General features: G+C 36.7%; 2 protein-coding genes across 3 annotated transcripts in view; one reads left to right on the top strand and one right to left on the bottom strand.

Annotated features, from left to right (window-relative positions):
- Positions 1 to 161: 161 nt before the first annotated feature.
- Positions 162 to 21,210, bottom strand: SOCS4 (suppressor of cytokine signaling 4). The gene is made up of 2 exons (XM_045900907.3): positions 20,915 to 21,210; positions 162 to 6,405 (listed from the first exon to the last, which is right to left on the bottom strand). The coding sequence occupies exon 2, from the start codon at positions 6,311 to 6,313 to the stop codon at positions 4,991 to 4,993; it is 1,323 nt and encodes a 440-aa protein (XP_045756863.1). The 5' UTR covers positions 6,314 to 6,405; positions 20,915 to 21,210; the 3' UTR covers positions 162 to 4,990.
- A 34-nt stretch (positions 21,211 to 21,244) lies between these two features.
- Positions 21,245 to 21,468, top strand: part of WDHD1 (WD repeat and HMG-box DNA binding protein 1) — a 59,355-nt gene continuing 59,131 nt past the window's right edge. For both annotated transcript variants that reach the window (XM_045900903.2, XM_045900902.2), the window contains exon 1: positions 21,245 to 21,370. The gene's annotated coding sequence lies outside the window, so the exon portion shown is untranslated. The remainder of the gene's footprint in view (positions 21,371 to 21,468) is intronic.

Here is a 21,468-nt window from a genome sequence, read left to right as displayed (position 1 = left end):
GAGCTTGTGCAGAGAGGGAGAGATAGAATCTTAAGCAGGCTCCATGCCCAGGGTGAAGCCCAAGGCGGGGCTTGAATCAAGAGTCAGATGCTTAGCCAACTGAGCCACCCAGGCACCCCAAGATATACAACGTTTTAAAAACAAAATACAAAGCCTTTGGGTTTTATATACGAATTTTTAATTAAGAAGAAGTGAAAATTTATTCAGATCAATTTATTTGAACTCACATCCAAGAAGAAACATTCAACTTTAGGATTAGAAATAAAAATGGAAACAGTCTACTTCTTTTTGGGTAAGGGGAGGATCATACAAGCCCAACTGACGAGAGTACTAACAGTTTTGTGAAATTACTACTTAAACTCTGTATATTCAAGTATATATCAAGTTCATACTTGGCTTATACAGAATTGATTCAATCCTAGCAAAGTAAGTGTAATTTAAGTAAACCTCCTTGAGTTTTACTTTCCTAAGTCTGAAAGTTTAGATTTGATTATAACCACAGCAAAAGTGATTATCTTCACTTCCTGCAAACATAATCAACTTTTAAAATAACAGGCAAACATCAATTTTACATAAACCTTATTAAGGGTAGGAGGAAACTGCAATTGTTCATCCAATTCCAGAGTCTAAACCATAAATCCAAATTGTACTGTTACCTCTATTGTCAAATCAAGCCAAGAAAGCCTATTACAGACTATAAGAAGTGAATGTGAGTTTGCAGGGTCCACTAAGGGGATACTTTGAAAATCTATCACGTTATTTTCAAGAAATTACAGAAATTATTTTCAAGTATGCTCCAAGGGTCATCTCTTAAATGAATTAACCTTCAGGAAGTTGTGACAAGTATTATTTTTCTACATTTTATATGCTAGGAGATGAAGATAAAGATTTAGGATTGAGTAATCTATTCAAAATTAAACAAAAAATAGACTCTGCTTTTATTTGAAATAGGATTAATGTGCCTCAAATCCCTTTCCATTGGGCTGTATCCGTTAGTCTACACTTCTACTTAGAAGCCAATCCATTTAAAAAGTCACTTCCACTGTGTCGAATAACTTAATATATTAGAATGGCATAGGCAGACTCTTGCAGCATTGCTCATTTCTACTAGGTCATTAAAAAAAGAAAAAAAAAAACCTTTGTGCTTTCTGTTCATTCTTTAGAAATAAAAATAAATGTAAAACTGATTACAGTTAAGACCAAAATTGTAAAGATTTTTTTCCAAAATAGAAACAATAGTCTGCTTGACTTAAAATCTTTTATTCATTTGGGTATTACTTAACACACAGGGTTTTTTTTTTACATTTAAACATTATTCTCCCTGTGTTGTCTCCAGAAATAATTAAGTCTACTTTCCTGTGAGATTTACTCCACCAAAATCAATATATATAGCCTATTTGACTCATTATAGCTAAAAGTGACAAAAAAGTTTTTAAATGAAAACTAAGAGTATAAGAGTTAGGTTTCAAGGTTTTTGTTTCATAGGAAGAAACCGCTCTATTACGTGGGTCTATAAAATGATCCAAACTTCAGAGAGACAGGAAGCTGATCACTTGATTTGTCTTCTTAATGGCTTTGGCTCATGAATAAATAATGGTTTGTGTTTTTCTTATAAAAGGAAATGGAATTTGTAGGAGTCCTATTGGCCACATTTACTCTAGTTTTTAAAGTATTTCTAATTACTTAGACATTCTTTATATTATTTATAATAAGTCACAACTTTAACTGAAAGCCATTCTTTGACCATTAGCTTAAATTCAGGAAAGAACACAGTTCTGTTCACCAAATCAATAAATCTAACCACAGGCTGACTAAAAGCTTCCTTTAATCTTCTTCCTATTAGGTCTTCCTTTAAATTAAACCATTCTCTCTATGAATTATTTAAGTGAATGGCATGGCTATAGAAAGATCACATAGGATTCTTCATACAAAAATGCTCAAGGAACCTAAAAAACCCCATTCAGAATATTTCAAGAATTAAGAGTATGAATCAAGATGCTATAGCTTTAAAAAAAAAAAAAAGATGCATGGTAGTGGTGGTGGGGTTGTCCTGAAAAGCTTGAGAAATAGAAAAGTCAAGTTTATTTCCTGATTAGTGCAGGATGATTCCCAAAGCGCAGTTAAGTGTCTGGTCCAGACTAGCTATTAGCAGTTAAGTAGTTCCCTTTCACTGTCAAGGCTCTTCCCTGAGGTGATGCCTAAATTCTTAATTTTAATATTTTATCTTGTTTCTTTTAGCTCCATCCTCTCTCACCAATAAGCTCTACACAATTCCACCATGCTGATGCTTTCTCAACTCTGGAATTTACACTTTTCAAATGCCCACAAACTTAGAGTTACAAAATTTATATTTAGATATATTTGTATCTTTCCTCATGTTCCTCTCATGACTTAGTCACTTTTGTTATATATTCCAATAATTACATATTTTACATTTAAAAAATAAGTTTGTGAATACTGAATGCTCTTCCAAATGTATCCTCACAAAGTCAGAGAAAGGAATTAACCTTTCTAAATTCCAATTCTTTAATGTTTTAAAAATTTATTATTACTCTTTCCTTTTTCCTTCATGGTAAACCATTCCCTTCTCAAGTCTTTATACTTCTACTTTCCAGATTTCTTTTCACTGTAGCAAATACCAAAGGAAAAATACAAACCATTTCAGAGTAAATGAGTCTCTTCCCTGCTCTCATTTATTAGATCATTTAGTTCAAGGATATATGTATGGCAGTATTTTGAAAATGTTAACAGCTATTAATACCTTGAAGTTGAAAAAATAAGAAAGCCAGAGAAAATATATCACAAGCAACCAGTTTGAATATATGAAAAGCTACTTATATCTTGATTTTCATATAAACATTAATTTGTACCATTATAAAAGACAACATAATTATATTTCATTTTTTCTTTATAAAATTACTCTTTAACAGAATATTTGTTAGCTAGTCATCCCTTAGGTTTTTCTGTACTGATAAAAAGTTACTTTTAAAAGAAAACTATTTAAAACAATAATTGTTTCACAGAAACAGAAAGTCTCATTATCAAAATCTGATAAAAAACTATAATCATGGGTAGAGTCTTACTATTAATGTTCTTTCACCAAAAATGGATATTTAGGAAGTGTTTTATTGGTAAATAAGACAACCTTCTCAGTGATCTACAAAAGTGTCACAATAAAGATGAGGTAGTATGAGACTTTTCTACTTTTGTAAAAGGAAAATATCATCTTTAGAAGAGATATTTATCCCGATATCGGTGTTAATGATATCCTGAGCCTCATTACTCCACAGACAGGTGCCATAATTAGTAGTTACCCTACCTGGAACCAAGACAATCTTGAGATCACTGAGAAAAAAAATGCTAGAAAATGGTAAGAGATTTTCTTGGTTTAATTTTGTTGTAATTGCTAAAAATTTATTTCAAAGCTATTACTGAAAAATTCCATCTTTATGTTTACAACAGAACTGCAGGAAAGGGAAATAAAAGCAATGATACTTAAGAAACATCTGTTCTAACTTGGAAAGTTGAGTCAAATTTCTTTCAGTCCAGGTGGACGCAGCTTCCTACTAGACCTAAATTATCATCAAGAAATCAACTACTATGATATTAAAAAAGCCAATTTGTACAAAGGGTTAGACAGCTCACCAGAAGAAACGACTGTCTAGGAAATTACGCGCTGACTCTTTAAAAAAGGGGAGTTAGATAGGATATCACTCCATTTACCTTTATTATACTGGGAAAATGACGTTTCTAAAAATGCTTCCGTATTGAGACAGCAAATTTAAAATATTACTCCTAGTGCCTAGTACTGTTCAGTATGGCATAAGCCATGTAGCTCTCAAAATGTTTTCCCTTTTTTGACGCCACAGTAAAGACATGTTAATTCTGAAGATAGGAATAATTATTTGAAACCCGAAAATCAAAACCAATATTAAGTTTCAAAAAACTGAGCTCCATGTTTACTTCTTGAATGTTTAGTGAAGCTCATTTTAAAATAATGAATACTTAGGTCCCTCTTTGGTTACCGATGGAAATTTCTGGCTGTTTATAAAACTGTGGCATCTCCCCAAAAGAACAGGCTCAGAGTTTCTATGAAAAGGCTAATCAGAAGCAACAGTTCATAAGTAAAAACAGAAAAACCCCAGAGTTGCTTTAGTATGTTAGTAACTACTATTTACTAATAATAGTGTTATCATTATTTTGAAAGCTTCCAGTGAGAAAGGAACAATATTTGTCCTGAAGATAGCAACTCATCTAGGTTGAGCAAAAGACCTATTAAAAAATAAATGACCATGCTACAGGGTAGGAAATAAATTCACCTCCAAAAAGTCATGTTCTCATTTGATTCTTCCTGATCAGATAAATCAAATTTACTAATACTGCTTTATAGTTAGTATTTAAAATGAAAATACTTCAAGTTTAATTTCAAACCATTTTGTTACCTTTAACATCCCTATTATTTATTAAGTTACAAAACTCAATACGTTGGTATGGATTGTGAATTACAACACACTCAGCTTTACTGAAGAACTTTAAAACAACTCTGAAAAGGGGGATGGGGAAACTATATTTTATGTATAGGAATGCCAATGGCATAGGTTAACAAGGGAATTTACATGTAGGAAAGGACGTAAGATTATTTTGAAAGAAAAGTATGAAATATAGATTATTTAACTGTGTTTGCAACGCCTACCAAATTCCAAATATCCCTGGATTGTAAGCGAATTACAATTAAGAAAAAAAATTAAGTAAGCATACAATCTATTTGGTAAAAACAAAAACCAAACACCTGGTCAAAAATATTCATTAACCCCTAGTGTGTAACTTTAAACAATTAGTATATCATAAGAAAAATAAACTGATCTGGAAGTAAAATTTAGGGCAGAGATTTATTTCAACTGCCCTTGTAGAAAAATTCAAAGTGACATAAGAAAAATAAAATATTAAATGAAAATATGTATATAATCATTCCCATATTCCCACACTTTCCCTAGCATTGTTCTGTTGCATCAATCCTGAGTACTCTAACTTTTGATTTATAGTGATATTCCTTCAGATATAATTTCATAGAAGAAGGAATTGGAAGGGCATCAATGCCATCATAAGTTGTACAGTTACAAATAACTGTTCTACATATATGCTGCAAGGAAAAGGGGAAAGTCCGAATTAAAGGAGTGGATAAAAGTGGTTCGAAGAACATACAGGCACTCGGGTCTTTATAATGTTCTAGGAGCCCAGTAATGTCAGGAGAATGGAAGACACAAGGATCATGTGCATCAAAGCTAAAGTTGTGATTCCACTGTTCAATTCTAGCATGGAGAGAACGACTATAGCGTCTAAAACTAACTGAGAATAAATAGTCTTCCTGTGCTGAGTCTCGCAGTAAAAAGGTACCCTCTGGTTTTCCCTCTAGTAGAGCTTCAGCTGCATATTTATCCATAACTCCCCAGTAACATGGATTGTTATTGATCTGAAGGAGGTCTGGTACAAGACAGTGGACATAATCAATCTGGGTATGGTACTTAGGAGGTGTTTCCAACTGCAGGATTTCTTCATCCATTTCCCATTTGGGTTTGTTTCTTTTCCTGGAACTTGTGCAAAGTGTTATAATTTCATCATCTGAATCCATATCACTATCTTCTATACTGTTATTTGAAACCAGGTTCATCACAGAGCCAGTCACAGGACCACCTCTACATGAAGCGCTGTTGGTGGTTATGACACAGGGCTGAACATTGGTATGTGAGAAGCAGTTTACCTCTTCTTCCACATTTCTTCTTTGTTTTAGCTGACCATCCCTCAATTCACTCTGAGACAAGTCTGTGTTTACCCATTCATTGGATTTGGGATTTATAGGAGCAGTGTGTCGTTTAATAAAATGCCACCTAAAGGCTAAATCTGATCGAGGTGGGAAAGGACACTTATCTAACATGAGTTCACTGATATGAATTTTCCTTTTAGATGGAAGCCCCGAAGAGTGCCGACCACTACAATTCTTTATTGGAAAACACTGCCCCACAGCATCTTGCAGTTTCTGTTTAAGAGATCGGCCTAAAAATCTATGCCCACAGGAATGATCTAAATCCAACTCGATGGATGAACAGCTGTGCTTCCTTTCTTGGCTCCTTAAAGGAACTTCAGTTTTCTCTACAGCATTCACTGTTTCAGCATCTGAACAACTTTCACTCTTTTTTGACCAAGACAATTTCTTTCCACTCCACACATAACCGTCCTTTCTGTCAGCACTTCTACTTCGACTAGTTTTGGGCCTTACATCTACATTTTTGCTAATACTTTCACTATTTTCTGCCATTTTAACAAATTATCCACAAATTCCAGTGTTATAAATACTGCTTTTTCAGTTTTTCCAGCAGGAAGTTTCTTCTGGGCACTCTCTGGATATATCTAAAGGGAAAAAAACAAAACAGCAGTCATTTGTCATTCACTTTTTTTTTTGAGACAGAGTGTGAGCGCATGAGCGGGGGAGGGGGAGAGGGAGAGAGAGAAGCCCAAGCAGGCTCCATGCTCAGCGCAAGCAAGTGCACAGGGGTGGGGTGGGGCGTGAGGGACAGAGGGAGAGGGAGAGAATCTCCAGCAGACTCCATACGGAGCACTGAGCCCAAATAGGGCTTGATCTCATGACCCTGAGATCATGACTTGAGCTGAAACCAAGAATCGGACGTTTAACCAATTGAGCCACCCAGGTGTCCAACTGTCATTTACTTCGCATACAGTAGTTTCTATATTAAACCCCAATCAGACATAAAATGAAAAACCACAACTAGTACAGGAACAAGATAAGAGTACTGGATATGTTGGAAGACAGTTCCAAGATATTTTGTTTTCACTTAAATGATCTGCTTTACCATATACTAGTAATTTCATAGTGCGCGGGAGTCAAGAATCTGCATTCCTGGGGTGCCTGGGTGGCTCAGTCGTTAAGCGTCTGCCTTCGGCTCAGGTCATGATCCCAGGGTCCTGGGATCGAGCCCCGCGTTGGGCTCCCTGCTCAGCGGGAAGCCTGCTTCTCCCTCTCCCACTCCCCCTGCTTGTGTTCCCTCTCTCTCTGTCTCTCTCTCTGTCAAATAAATAAATAAAATCTTAAAAAAAAAAAAAAAGAATCTGCGTTCCTTTCCCACAGCTAATTTTCAATGTAGATTAGAAAAAGTGAGGCCGCCTCTCTTAGTCCAACTGTATGCTCAAAATTGTATGAACAATTTCTAGTCTTGAGGTATATCTCATGCCAATCTCTCCTACCCTTATTTTTATTTCACAGCAGACCAGTCCGTGAATTGTTTGTAAGAGACAGTGAGAAATATATGACTTGTGTTTGAGAACCACTACCCTGTAGTTCCCTCACTTCCCTCTCCTTGCTTTCCTATTGACTGAAAATATGAACTTTAAGTTATAAAAGCTGTTAAGAATCAAATAATCAGGGGCGCCTGGGTGGCTCAGTCGTTAAACGTCTGCTTTCGGCTTGCGTCATGATCCCAGGGTCCTGGGATCGAGCCCCGCGCATCGGGCTCCCTGCTCAGCGGGAAAGCCTGCTTCTCCCTCTCCCACTCCCCCTGCTTGTGTTCCCTCTCTTGCTGTGTCTCTCTCTGTCAAATAAATAAAAAAAATTAAAAAAGAATCAAATAATCACCACTGAACAATGGGAATGCCATGCAAGCATTCCCAATACAGTTTTGTCAACTTATTTCAGTAATTGGTCAACTTCACTATCAGTCTAGGAAGTTTTTAGAAAATACGGAATCGGATAAAAATTTGTTACTTTACACATACACCTTTGTGTTTTTCTTGGTACTTCTGAGAAACAAGCAGATAAATTTCTATAGGCCAATGACTTTCCCATAAAATTGGCTGGATATATTAGAATTTACAATGTGAAATACTGAGTTTTATTAAGACTAATAGTAATGATTGGTATAGAGGGGATTAGCCTAACTATTCTTAGGTGGAATAAGATTTAAGCCCAGAATTGGGGTAAGTATTCTATAATCTCAAATATTTTACAAATGAAATTTGGATTTGGAGACTGAGAAAATCAGTCTCACTTAGCATACTGATTACAATTAAGTTTCTGGTATGTCAGAGGAACATTATAATCCCAATAGTCAAGTAAATGTTTAGAGCCACTTGAATGCATTCTCAAAGCAAGGGGATTTGAAACAAGTATCTGTAGTAGCAAATATGATTGGCAAGTACTTAGAAGTGTGAACTAATGAATCAGACTTGTCAAAGAAAATACTCCATTTCTGAACAATGAATAGCACCTGGTGATTATACAGATTATTTTGATTTAGTGACCTCACTAGTATATACTCATTTAAAATCCATATGGAAAATATTTTTAAATCTGATTTTGGAAGATACGTCATCATTTATTATACCAAAATTTTATTCAACAGTATGCTTTGGCTGTTTGTTGATTAAGTTCCACGGAGCAAAAATAAACAAGAAGCAACAAAGTAAGCTGAAGAAGATGAAGAGTCATTGATTAGAATAAACACTTGTTATTAAGAGCTTACACTTTGGGGCACCTGGGTGGCTCAGTCGTTAAGCATCTGCCTTCGGCTCAGGTCATGATCCCAGGATCCTGGGATCGAGCATCGGGCTCCCTGCTCGGCGGGAAGCCTGCTTCTCCCTCCCCCACTCCCCCTGCTTGTGTTCCCTCTCTCGCTGTCTCTCTCTGTCAAATAAATAAATAAAATCTTAAAAAAAAGAGCTTACACTTTAACATATTTTTCAAGATAAAAAAGTAATAGAGGAGCCCCAAGCAGATCTTTTTCGTTAATACTACATAGTTTCTACTTTTTTTATTCAGTGGTGAAAAATACATAAGATTTGAAATGCTTGGTGATTTACAAAAAAAAAATCAAAATAGCAGTTTATTAAACTCTATGACCAACTTTACTCCACTGGATATAAGCTCCCTCATCTTACCTATTACCTCTACATTTTACCATTTCTTCCTTCACTTCTGTTATCAAAGATAAGCTCCCCATCTCTGTTTTTTGTTTTTTTAGATTTTATTTATTTGAGAGAGAGAATGAGATAGAGAGAGCATGAGAGGGAGGAGGGTCAGAGGGAGAAGCAGACTCCCTGCTGAGAAGGGAGCCCGATGTGGGACTCGATCCCGGGACTCCAGGATCATGACCTGAGCCGAAGGCAGCTGCCCAACCAACTGAGCCACCCAGGCGCCCCCCATCTCTGTTCTTGATGGCATTCCCACCTTTACCAGGGCCTGCTTCAGTTTTTCTCTCTCAAGTTCTCTTTGCCTTCAATCAAATCTCCTGTAAAATCCTTTAGTGATTCTAATGCTTCCTTTAGCTACTACACCGGCTGCTTTCCATTACTAAATTTCTTAGTCTTATAACTTCATTTCCCCTCAAAATGAGAATAGCTTTTTGTTTTCTTCTGATTATAAAATAATTGTTTGGCTTGAAATGGCCAAATGAAAATCTTTTTGCTCTATCCTCTCAGAAGTCAACCTAAAACAAGGAAAAAATGAGAAATAAAAACACAAATCTTACCTTCAACGAGACTAGCAGATGTCTATAACCTGAATCACAAAATATGAGGACAGAATATGAATGGAGGAGCAGTAAATAATTCAGCAGCAGAGAGGAGGTAACACTAGGCACACAGATGACATGGATGAGAAGCAAACCAACAGAGTAGGCAAAGTCCAGGACCCAGAGGCACCAGATGATACAGAAATATGGGTGGAGAACAGGGTGGAAAATGAAGCAGGTTGAAAATATACGTAAGTACAACAGGATCTCTCCAGTTTTTACTCCTACACTTAGAGGAGACGGGATATTTATCATTTGGAGAAACTGAACTAGACAGGCTCAGGACTTTGGGTATCATAGAGGGTAGAGGGGAGGTTTGGGACTAAAATCAGAATGAAAGTTCCTACTTCCTTCTTCCATCCACTCCGAGAACTCCAGCAGCCAGACTTATAATAGGGGACTAAAAGATACTTTGAAGGTGGCTCAGTCGTTAAGCGTCTGCCTTTGGCTCAGGTCACGATCTCAGGGTCCTGGGATCGAGCCCCACATTGGGCTCCCTGCTAAGTGGGAGGCCTGCTTCTCCCTCTCCCACTCCCCTTGCTTGTGTTCCCTCTCTCGCTGTGTCTCTCTCTGCCAGATAAATAAAATCTTAAAAAAAAAAAAAAAAAAAGATACTTTGCTGAAGAAATAGAATGGCCAAAGAGAAAAGACCTCTAAATGCTGACAGCTGGGACTCTGTCAATAAAAAGCTGAGGGTGGGGGTAGGTGCCTGGGTGCCTCAGTTGGTTGAGCAATCCAAGAGTGGACTCTTGATTGTAGCTCGGGTCATGATCTCAGGGTTGTGAGATCAAGCCCCTCGCCAGGCTCCATGCTCAGTGGGGAGTCTGCTTGAGATTCTCCCTCTCCCTCTTCCCCCCTCCCCTGTGCGTGCGCACACACACACACGCAACACACACACACTCTCTCTCTAAAAATAAATAAGGGAATCAAAAAAACAAAACAAAGCAAACAAACCTGGAAGGCCACCCAAGCTTGCCAGTCCACAAGTCCCACCTACTCACACACAGCTGCCAGGCAGCATTGTTGTGCTTCATTCACTCCAGAATATGAATGAATAGTCACAGGTCATCACTTTTGAGGAAAGCCTCTAACATAAACAACAGAGGCTAAAACAAAAAATTTAGAGAAAACAATAACCACAAAAAGAGCAGAAAATAAAATTGATTTCTTCCAAGTTAAGAGAAGATATTAAACCTATGAATGAGTAAGAGGAGTTTGGGACAATCAGAGAATAAGAAAGTTTTGTAAATTAAAAATATGAATACAGAAATAAAATATTCAATAGGAAAGTTTGGAGAATAAACTGAGGAAATAATAGGAAATAGGAAAAAAAAATGGCCAATTAGAAAAGGTAAGAAAGCTACAGGATCAATACAGCCATTTCACAGAAAATAACAACAAAATGAAGCATGGGGGGGGGGGGAGGGAATTACAAAAGAAACTGTATTAGAAAATATCCCAGAACCAGAGGATATGAGCCTCCATAATGAAAGAGTCCACTGAGTACCCAGCACAATGGGGGAAAAATACACACTGAGCTACATTATTCTAAAATTTTAGAATCCTAGAGATAAAGAGGAGATACTAAAGTTAAGAGGGTAGATGTCATGTTAAGTGTTCTTACTACAATTAAATAAACAAATAAGTCCAAGCCAAAAAATATATAAAAATGAAAAAACAGTCTTCCTGAGGGGAAAAGAGTCACAAAGGACTGTAAATAAATGGCATCTGGTTTCTCAACAGTAACACTGGAACCTAGAGGCTAGTTTTGGAAGCTAGAGACTAGTTTCCAACTTTGAAGAGATAACCAGCCAAATTATCAATCAAATGAGGATAAAATAAATTTTCAGATATGCAAAGCATCAATAATTTTACCTCATATTGGAAGAAAAGTCTTCTAAAATTAGAGTGTACACCCACAACAGAAGACATAACACAGGAAATAAGATATTTAACACAGGAGAGAGGAAATGTGAATTCTTAGGATGATGAAGAAGGAAAATCTCTAGACAATAGGGTATCCAGAGCATCTAGTCCATAGAATCACACAAGGCCATAGGTTCCAAGGTGGAGGATCTTGAGGAAAAAAAAAAGAACTGACTTCTGGAAAATTCAACTGAGAAGAATGCAAACAGAGGAAGAATTAGGTAATTATTAATCACACAAAAATTCAAGAGTTATACAAGAAAGAAAACAGAGTTGTAAAATACCTGGCTCAGCAGTGAAAATATCATTTACATATTCATCAAAACTGTGATATAAATGCAATAAGAAAATAGGAAGGAAGGAGAGTTAAATCCTTATCTATCATAAAAGGAAGTCAAGTGATAACGTCTCATAATTGATGAATCAAGAAAGAAGTATCAGCATATGATTTAGGAATATAAAGGTAAATATCAGAAAAACAGTTAAAAGATTGAAAGTAGATGCCTTTGGAATGGGTAGGACTGTAGCATTTATCTTATCTAAGCTTTCAACTTAATTTTTAACCTGGGTGCATGTATCATTTTGATGAACATAAATAATAGTAATTCATACTCATCATCATTAATTCAAACCAAGCTTAAAATTATGAAAAAAAAACAACAACCCAAAAACTGTCCATAATCCTACCCTTCAGCAGTAACCATTTTAACATTTTCATATCTCTATGCATATATATGACAAGAACGCAGTTCCACAGCACAGTAATGGTGGCCACTAGTATGGTTTGAGTCCAGTTTATTTTATACTAGCCATAGGACTTGAAACCTCTCAGTGTTTTTAATCTGTAAAGTAGAGATATTGATGCTATCTATTTCATTCAGCTGCTGGGGATTAAATGAAATAATGTGTGTAAAGTACTCAGCTCAGATCCTAAATGTATTAAGTAATCAATAAATGTTCTTTTAAAAAAGCAGATATCAGATATATTGTTTTATTAAAGCACATATGCCAGTTTAATAGAAATTATTCATGGGGTGCCTGGGTGATGCAGTCATCGGAGTGTCCAACTCTTATTTTCCACTCAGGTCCTGATCCCAGCTTCACGTCCAGCTCTGCACTCATCGCGGTGTCTGCTTGAGATTCTCTCTCCCTCTCTCCCTGCCCCTCCCACTTGTTCTCTCTCTCAAATAAATAAATCTTGAAAAAAAAAAAAGAAGTAGTTTATAATGATGACATCACAGAATACTTCTGTCTCTAGTCCAATTCTAACTAAAAAGTTTTAATTTTTAGGAGAATAACATGTTTCAGTGAAAAAAGATCAATATGCCAGATACAGCTGGAACTTAAGAGAACATGAAGCTAGAGAACAATTTGACATTTTCCCCTAGAGAACTAATTTCCAGCCTTATTCTATATAAGCTAACATGCCAACATAACAGATTTACTTTGGCAAGGCTTACCAACTTGTATATAACAGGTACTAATCAGTTAAGTATCTCTGGATTTTTGGTTAACTGTTCTTACATGTGCTAATGCTGCAGGTGTCCATAAAATAAAATGACATACCATAGCCCTAGATGAATCTTCCATACATTTACTTGTACTTAAAGAGTTAATGCACAGAAAATCTTGACTTAGGTTTCTATGTATCTCAGAATAATAGCCTTCTATAAATTTCACATAGCTCCTCTGCTAGAAAACTGAGTCCATGCTTCAGAAGTCCCTCCCACTTTTATAAATTATGGCAAAAAACTGATTTGGTAAAACATACCATATCAACATATGGCCCAAAATGTCATTTAATGTTGTAGTCTTTAAAGTAGTAAGAAAATTTAACTTCTACTTAGATTTGTATAAACATTAGAAAAATTAAAATTCATTAATATTGATTATATGGTTAGCAATTTTCCCATCACTCATTGTCAAATAGTTACTTGTTGGATGGGGTTCTGTTCCTGAAGGAAGAGTGAGAGTTCCAAAAAGCTGAGGACCTGATGGCAGCCCTCTCCATTTCTTTGTTTACCTTTAGTGGACTGCACCTGCTTCCATGTTGCCAGAATAGATTTGTGGATTATATTACCTTAAATAATAGAATCTTAAGAATACTTTGTAAATAGACACAATCCTAGAAATTTTATAACATATTAGGTTTGCTAGTTACTTCAGAGCAAGGTACTGAAGTTGTTGAAAAATTTTTTTTAAATTTTTTTATTCTTATGTTAATCCCCATACATTACATCATTAGTTTTAGATGTAGTGTTCCATGATTCATTGTTTGTGCGTTAACACCCAGTACTCCATGCAGAATGTGCCCTCCTCAATACCCACCACCAGGCTAACCCATCCTCCCACCCCCCTCCCCTCTAGAACCCTCAGTTTGTTTTTCAGAGTCCATCGTCTCTCATGGTTCGTCTACCCCTCCGATTTCTCCCCCTTCATTCTTCCCCTCCTGCTACCTTCTTCTTTTTTTTTTTTTTAAGTTGTTGAAATTTAAGGTGTTCTAAAATTGATGATCTTTCCTGGGATAGGTGGCTCTCAGAAGCTATTTAGCAGATATATTAAAAAAGAAAGGCAAAACAAAACATTTAACTGGTCACTTTGTGATATAGATAACATCTTAGTTATGAAGAAAGTAATTGCTTAAAAAAATCTGTGCTACAGAGACATCTTTTTAGAAAAAGGATATTCAGAATTTCCTTCACTATTACATGATTTCTTTACAAAAATGATAAAAATGCATCATATGTATAAACTCTCACATCTTTACACTTAGACACATGGAAAAATAATTTTCTAATCTCCTCCACAAGTTTCATTAAATCTTAAAAATCTTTTTTTTTTTTTTGAGAGAGTGCATGCAAAGGGTGGGGAACAGAGCAGAGGGAGGGGGAGAGAGAGAAACTTAAGCAGGCTCCACGCCCAGTGTGGAGTCTGACATGGGGCTCAATCTCATGACCCTGAGATCATGATGTGAGATGAAATCAAGAGTCAGACGCTTGAGGTTAACTGACTGAGCCACCCAGGTGCCCCAAACCTTAAAATTCTTAAAAATAAAAAAATTCAATCACACTGTTCTCAATAAAAATAACATTAATTTTTAGTGAGAACAAAATTTTTATTTTTCTATTTTTAAAGACTAAAGATGAGTTTTAGAAAAGTGCTTTTGTGTCTTGCCTATAGAGGTAAAATCTAAATGTAAAAAAAAGTGTTGGGTTCTGAATCTGAATGAATCCTTTCAAACAGCCTATCATTAGTTCTTGGAATTTTACAAACTTTGTATAAATGAGGCAGAGGAGATACACAGTGATAAGAAAGTGGCTTTACTACCATTTTTTTATGTATTATAGAAATCAAAGATCATAATTTAAAAGGTGCTGACAAATCAAAGATCTTTGTTGGTAACTGCAAAGCTTTTTTTTTTTTAAGATGGTGAAAAAATCACTTGGGAGAAGGCTGCTTTGGCTCTTGATTCAATAATTAATTTTTTATGAAGGCAGCTAAATTACATTGCTCTGGGGAGTACACAGTGACATCTTTTAAAAAAATTATTTCTTAATGAGGAAGAGGCAAATATCTAAAAAGCAAATTTATATAAAAGCCATTGTCAAGAAAGCAAGTTCCCAGATTCCCAGTAGTCATTTGATCCCAGATTCTACTACAAGGACAGTGAGCAAGAATTAATATCCAACATAGCCATTCTACCAACAAAGATTTAAATAACATTTAATTACTTCTATTGAATAAGGACAGGTAGGTGATTTTAATTCAAGATTTCTACAGAAAATTGTTAAAAAGCCAATAATTAGGGATGCCTGGCTGGCTGGCTCAGTGGGTAGAGCATGCAACTCTCAATCTCAGGGTCGTGAGTTTAAGCCCCATACTGGGATGGAGTCGACTTTAAATCTATACTTAAAAAAAAAAAAAAAAGCCAATAATTAAAGGGTTAAACTTCATCTACCTGAAAAATTCATTGTATTCTCTGTGACGTTGGCTTACCAGAGTACTGTTGTATATATTAATTATTCACTGAACAACTACTTTATCTATAATGCTGATGATATCTAAGACCAGAATTCATGTAAATACTAAATTAAAATAAATTTGATCCTAAAATAATTATTTATTGCACTACATAAAGAATTTATAAATAATTACTCTGATAGTAATTCAGGTCTGGGAATTTCCTGACCAAATCCACGACTCCAAAGTTTACCTGCCATTATGTGTCCCAAAACTCCCTGAAAGCATTCTGATCATAGGCTGTGATATTTGAATTTGATTCTGTGGGTCATAGTCCTTAATATATGATCATAGTTTGACTTGAGGAGGATTCTGTGGAAACATTTAGGGCCCACAAATGGAATATACTGGATAGTAGATGACATACGAACTCCTTGAAATGTTAAGGAAAAATAACGAAAACCAGGTTTGTTCATATGAAAAAAATCTCTGAAATAAAAAAATGTTTTTTTGTTTTTTTCTCATTACAAGAGCAATACAGGTTCATTTTCTAGTAAATATTTTATTTTATTTTATTTTTTTAAAGATTTTATTTATTTATTTGACAGAGAGAGAGACAGCGAGAGAGGGAACACAAGCAAGGGGAGTGGAGAGGGAGAAGCAGGCTTCCCGCTGAGCAGAGCACCTGATGTGGGGCTCGATCCCAGCACTCTGGGATCGGGACCTGAGCTGAAGGCAGACGCTTAACGACTGAGCCACCCAGGAGCCCCCCTTCCAGTAAATATTTTAGTGTCTGCCATTTTCATGCTACCAAGTCAGGGCTCATGGGACTTAAATGGATTAATAAACAAAACGAATTACTGATTAGTACCACTACATCCTCCTCCTCCCCACACTCTCCACTTACTTTCCCAATTATTGCTTGTTTATGCCAGTGTCTCCCAGTCTGTACTTTCGTGGACACTAGTTCTAAAAGACATTAATACACATTCTAGAGAGATGGGGTTTCCTTGTTAAACAAGTTTAGGAATGGCTTCCCCTATTAAATATTACCATGTATATTTAGCAAAAGGTTCTGAGAGGTCCTTCAGTTAAGAAGTCTGCTTAAGCCATAGTTTCCTGTACTTAGCTCACACAAATAATTTTGGAGCAAATTTTAGGGGAAATATTAACTTGGGCTAATATTTAAATGATTATACATTCCCTGAGCATGCCAGAGAGAAATGTCCAGGAACCTGTCACTGAAGAAGGTTAATCTAGAGTGAAGACAGAACAGAAAACTAAAAGCTGGTAGTACCTGGGGTTTTAAAAGTGGAAGGACCTTAAAAGAATCTTAGAAACCAGAATATTTAAGATATATGATTGTAACTCTTTAGGGAATAACCTGGATTAAACAGATGTATTTTTTCTTTCTGATTTATAATTTTGTAATTATAAAAACTATATATGCTCAGCATAAAATATATGGAACATTCAGAAAAGTTTAAAAGGGAGGAAAAAAAACTATACTTCAATTACCTAAAGGCAGTCAATTTAGACATTTTGGCTCATTTCCTTGCAGTCTTTTTTCCTGTAAGAGTAATTTAGTCTAAAGAGAAAATTTTAATGTTTTAAACATCTATAAAAAATTAACAATCTACAGTTTTTCACTCCATTATATTTAAAAATGAAGCATGGTGCCGATGAAATAGCATGAAGGGCTAAATCATCAAACATGGGCTAAAATCCAGACTTTGTCACATACTAATTATATCACCTGATTTAAAAATCTCATTTAGCTTCAGTTTTCACATTGTAAAATCTGGATAATTCCAGCGGCCTGATGTTTTTGCTACCAGGATTAAGATGTATGAAAATAGCATACACTGAGATTAATGAAAATGCGTATTAGCTACCTTCTAGTAGTACCCAGAACTTTTCATGTAGAAATTAATTTCTAAAAATGAGACATGGAAAAGTGGCAAAATTAAAAAAAAAAAAGGAACAAGAGGAAACAAAGGCCACATATAAGGCTTGAAAATCTGAGGCTGAGGAGGCTTCAGCATTTCTGAAGTATCATAAAGCATCTTATATTCCTCCTGATATTAAACACTTTTTTTAAAAAGTTAAAAAATTTTAAATTCTTTAAAAATATTATGGATGTAAATAACCAAACCTTTAATTATTAAAAAATGTAGTTTCTTGCAAGCTAACTTAGTAAATACATAGATTTCAACAGAAAGAGTAGGCAAAGTTTTTTCTAACTTACTATAAATTATTCTTTCCATTGCTTTATAATTACATATTCTTATATTTAAGCTTGGGTGACAAGTTTTACTAGTACAAGTTTTAACAAACTAGTATTAAGGTGACTCTAGACTTAAATAAAATGTTTTTATGTCCTGATGTGTTTTACTAAATTCTAAGTTTTATGGCAACAGTTATGATATGGAGTGGCAGTATGGTAGACTATCTTGAATCAGAAGGTAAAAGATCTGTGTGCTCTAATTTTCGTTTTGACATTCGGTAGGAGTGTGACTTTGGACAAACTATAACCTCTCTGAGTCTTGGTTTCGTCATCAATAAAAGAGTGATTATATCTGTCTTGCTGTGTAAGGATCCACTATCCATGTAACAACAAAATCAAATACTGTGGCTGTCTTTAGCCACAACAACTGGATAGCTGGGAACAGAACTTTTACTGTATTGCCTTTTATACCTCAGGAAGTTTATACATATGCAAGTATTATTTACTCCAAAAATAAATTAAATAGGCTGGCAAGTTTCAGGACACCTTCAGAGATACACAAATCTTCAGATGTCTAAATTGCCTTTGATATTATTTTCTTCAATACTCTGTTCTCCTCAGTTATTTTTTATTTTTATTTTTTTTAGAGAGAGAGAGAGAACATACATGTGTGAGAGAGATGGGGTGGGGGGGTGCAGAGGGAAAGAGAGAATCTTAAGCAGGCTCCATGCCCAGCATGGAGCCCACTTGGGGCTCAATCTCATGACCCCCCTGAGATCATGACCTGAGACAAAATCAAGAGTTGAATGCTTAATCGACTGAGCCACCCAGATGTCCCTCGCCTCAGTTATTTTAACACTCTCTTCCAGCCTTACCTTTCACATAATTAGTGATTTTTACATCAACTACATATTTTATTGAAAAGGCATGTTTTAAACCCCTTCCATAAGGCAATACTGATATGCTTCTTAAATAAACTGAGTCTCTAAGAGTATATGATGTAGATAATAGTCATTGCCATCAACAGAATGGTAATATATTCATGTTTTCTTACCCTCTTGCCCTTGAGAACAATATTTGTGAGCGTAAGGGTCCTATAAATGGTTGCAACAGAGCAAAGCTAACTAATCTCCACAGCAGTTTAAACTGTGACCTTGGTGTCATTTTCGGTGAGTTCATTCAGCTACCCACTCCTATGAGATATGCACTGTTAATGATAAATAAATCCATTTGGAAAATTTTGACAGCCAGATCAGTGACAGCTACAATGGATTTTTTTTAAGGCTACATTATCCTAAATAACCACACAATTTTGCTAACATTTAAGTTACATGCATTTCATTACCACACTGTCTTGTACATGTTGTTTGAATGTCTGTTTCCATCAAGACCATGAACTCATTGACATAAAAATTTGTTGGCATTTGACTGAAAGAGAAATGCAATACTAGCAAAAGTAATACTTGAAAAATTTTACAGGATAATGATTTAAACAAAACAAACTCTATTTTAAATAAAAGCGCTAAGTACCCACCCAAAGTACTCTGTTAATAACACCAGACATTAGTAACAATTAATTTTATACATCCATGAGTATCTCCTATACACTAAAACCAACAATCGATGGAAGTAGGTATCTCCATTTTAGAAATAAGGAATCTGACATCAGAAAAAGTAAAGCATATTCAAGGCCATACAGTGAGTAACTGTCAGAGCGAAAATTAAAACCTGGGGCTGTTCAACTCTAAGGCCTAAGCTCTTTCCATACATCTGAAATTTGTAAAGGAAATTTTTCTTTTTTTTTTTTTTAAAGATTTTTATTTTTTTATTTATTCATCATTTGAGAGAGCGAGAATGAGAGAGAGAGAGAGCACATTGGAGGGGGGAGGGTCAGAGGGAGAAGCAGACTCCCCGCTGAGCAGGGAGCCCGATGCGAGACTCGATCCCAGGACTCCAGGATCATGACCTGAGCCGAAGGCAGTTGCTCAACCAACAGCCACCCAGGCACCCTAAAGGAAATTTTTCTTTAACCTATGGATCAAATGGCTTGATTGCTAGGGAGAGTGAAGGGAGAGAAATACAGACACCATTCATAGTTTTAAAGTCACAGGGTTTATAGATGTCATAGGGCATTTTATACTTATAACTCTTATTCCAATTTACAGATTCTTCTTATGCTGAGCTCTGAATAGCACTACCTTGAAATCTCATCAAGATATATTCAATGCAGAGACGAATATTAACAGAGTTCATCTTCAATCCCATAGTCTATCCAGTGATATTTACTTGTATAAAAAAATTACACATCAGTCTATCTAAAAATTAACGAATGATCTCCAAATAAAGTCACTCAGAAAGAGTCATCTCAGGTATCTTTTGTTGTTATGGGAAATCCACAATAGTTTGGCTATTTTTCCACAAATCCCAAGTTCATTTTCAGCCAATCACTCTTCCTCTTCATTAATATACCAAACTTAAGTATCTAGGAAGCCTATTTGGAACCCTAGTACTCAAAACAACCTTCACAGAACGCCAAGACAGTAAGAACAATAGCACCGTTTGTGTAACTGTGCAACTTTTCACAATGGAACTAGACTGAAAAACAATGGGGAAATGTCTACACCAGAAAAACGTCTCACTTATGTCTGATACAGACTAGAAGTGGGTACAACAAAAATACGTAACTGTGAAGGTATTCATCAGACCGTTCTGCCAACATGGGAGAACACGGGGACACAATCAAAGCATAAACTTAATGGCCAAGACCTTCGCTCAGATTGTAAGAAGCGAACTATTCAACAATATACTTTAGTTCTGGCTCTTCTTTTAGCTCTAAATATGCAGTTCAGTGAATTTTAGGTGGGGTCTGAACGGGGAAATCCAAGTTACTTTCTTCTTAAGGAATATATGTAGAGTCCCCCCCAAATAAGCATTAATGTACAGGCCATACCACTAGGAACTGAGAACTGAGATTAAAGTCTTCTCTCCTTCATCTCTATAGAAACGACAAGGTGAGGGCACGAAGGATGCCAAGATTAAAGGTTTGGGAAGGGTCTCGCTCTCCTCGAGAGAAGATGCTCAAAGACTCATTCTCTAACCGGGCCCCAAGGAGGAACTGGTCACGGTCAGGCACTCGGATATGGTTGCATGTTAGGAGAGCCTGGAAAGTGATAGCAGACCCCAATCGGCAAGGCCGGGCAGCAACCACCCTTCCCCCACTCACCTCTCAGAGCGCAGCTTAACTGGGGCTGTCCGAGTAACTGCCGCCATCACCATCGCCATCACTCTGAGTGCTCGCTAAGGTGGAGAAGGGAGGCCCAGCCACTCCTGCACCTCGTGTAGATCCTAAAAGGCGGACGCCTTTCTGCAAGCCCCCACCCGTCGGCGTTGAGTTCCTGTCTCACACGTTGCGGTCACCGCCTCCACCTGCTCCCAAGGCGCTGCCATCACTTCCGTGTTCGGCACCCTCCCTTTCTTCCTCACTCTCCCAGCAACCGGCTTTTTCCCTGGCAGTCGGCGCGCAGCTGACGCCACCACCCGGCGACTTCGGTCCGGCCGGGCGCTGGGCGTGGGCGAGCGGGCGCAGGCGCAGTGTAGCGAGCACGCCTGAGCGCGGGAAGCGGACCTGCGCCGACGCTTGCTACGCGCCTTTCCTCGGTGGCGGAGGTCGGTCCCGTTGGTGAGTACTCCTTCACGCTGCCGGTGGCCGTGTCGCGCACCGAAGAGAAGCGTGCCCTTTTCCCGGGTATTGTCTGACAGACCCTCTACTATATCTTG

The sequence above is a fragment of the Mirounga angustirostris genome, unplaced genomic scaffold, assembly GCF_029215605.1.
Source record: "Mirounga angustirostris isolate CCGP_5_RB_7025 unplaced genomic scaffold, mMirAng1.0.hap1 SCAF_9, whole genome shotgun sequence".
NCBI classification, from domain to species: Eukaryota; Metazoa; Chordata; class Mammalia; order Carnivora; family Phocidae; genus Mirounga; species Mirounga angustirostris.
The sequence above is the reverse complement of the archived record's forward strand: the minus strand, read 5'-3'. Positions and strand labels throughout refer to the sequence as shown.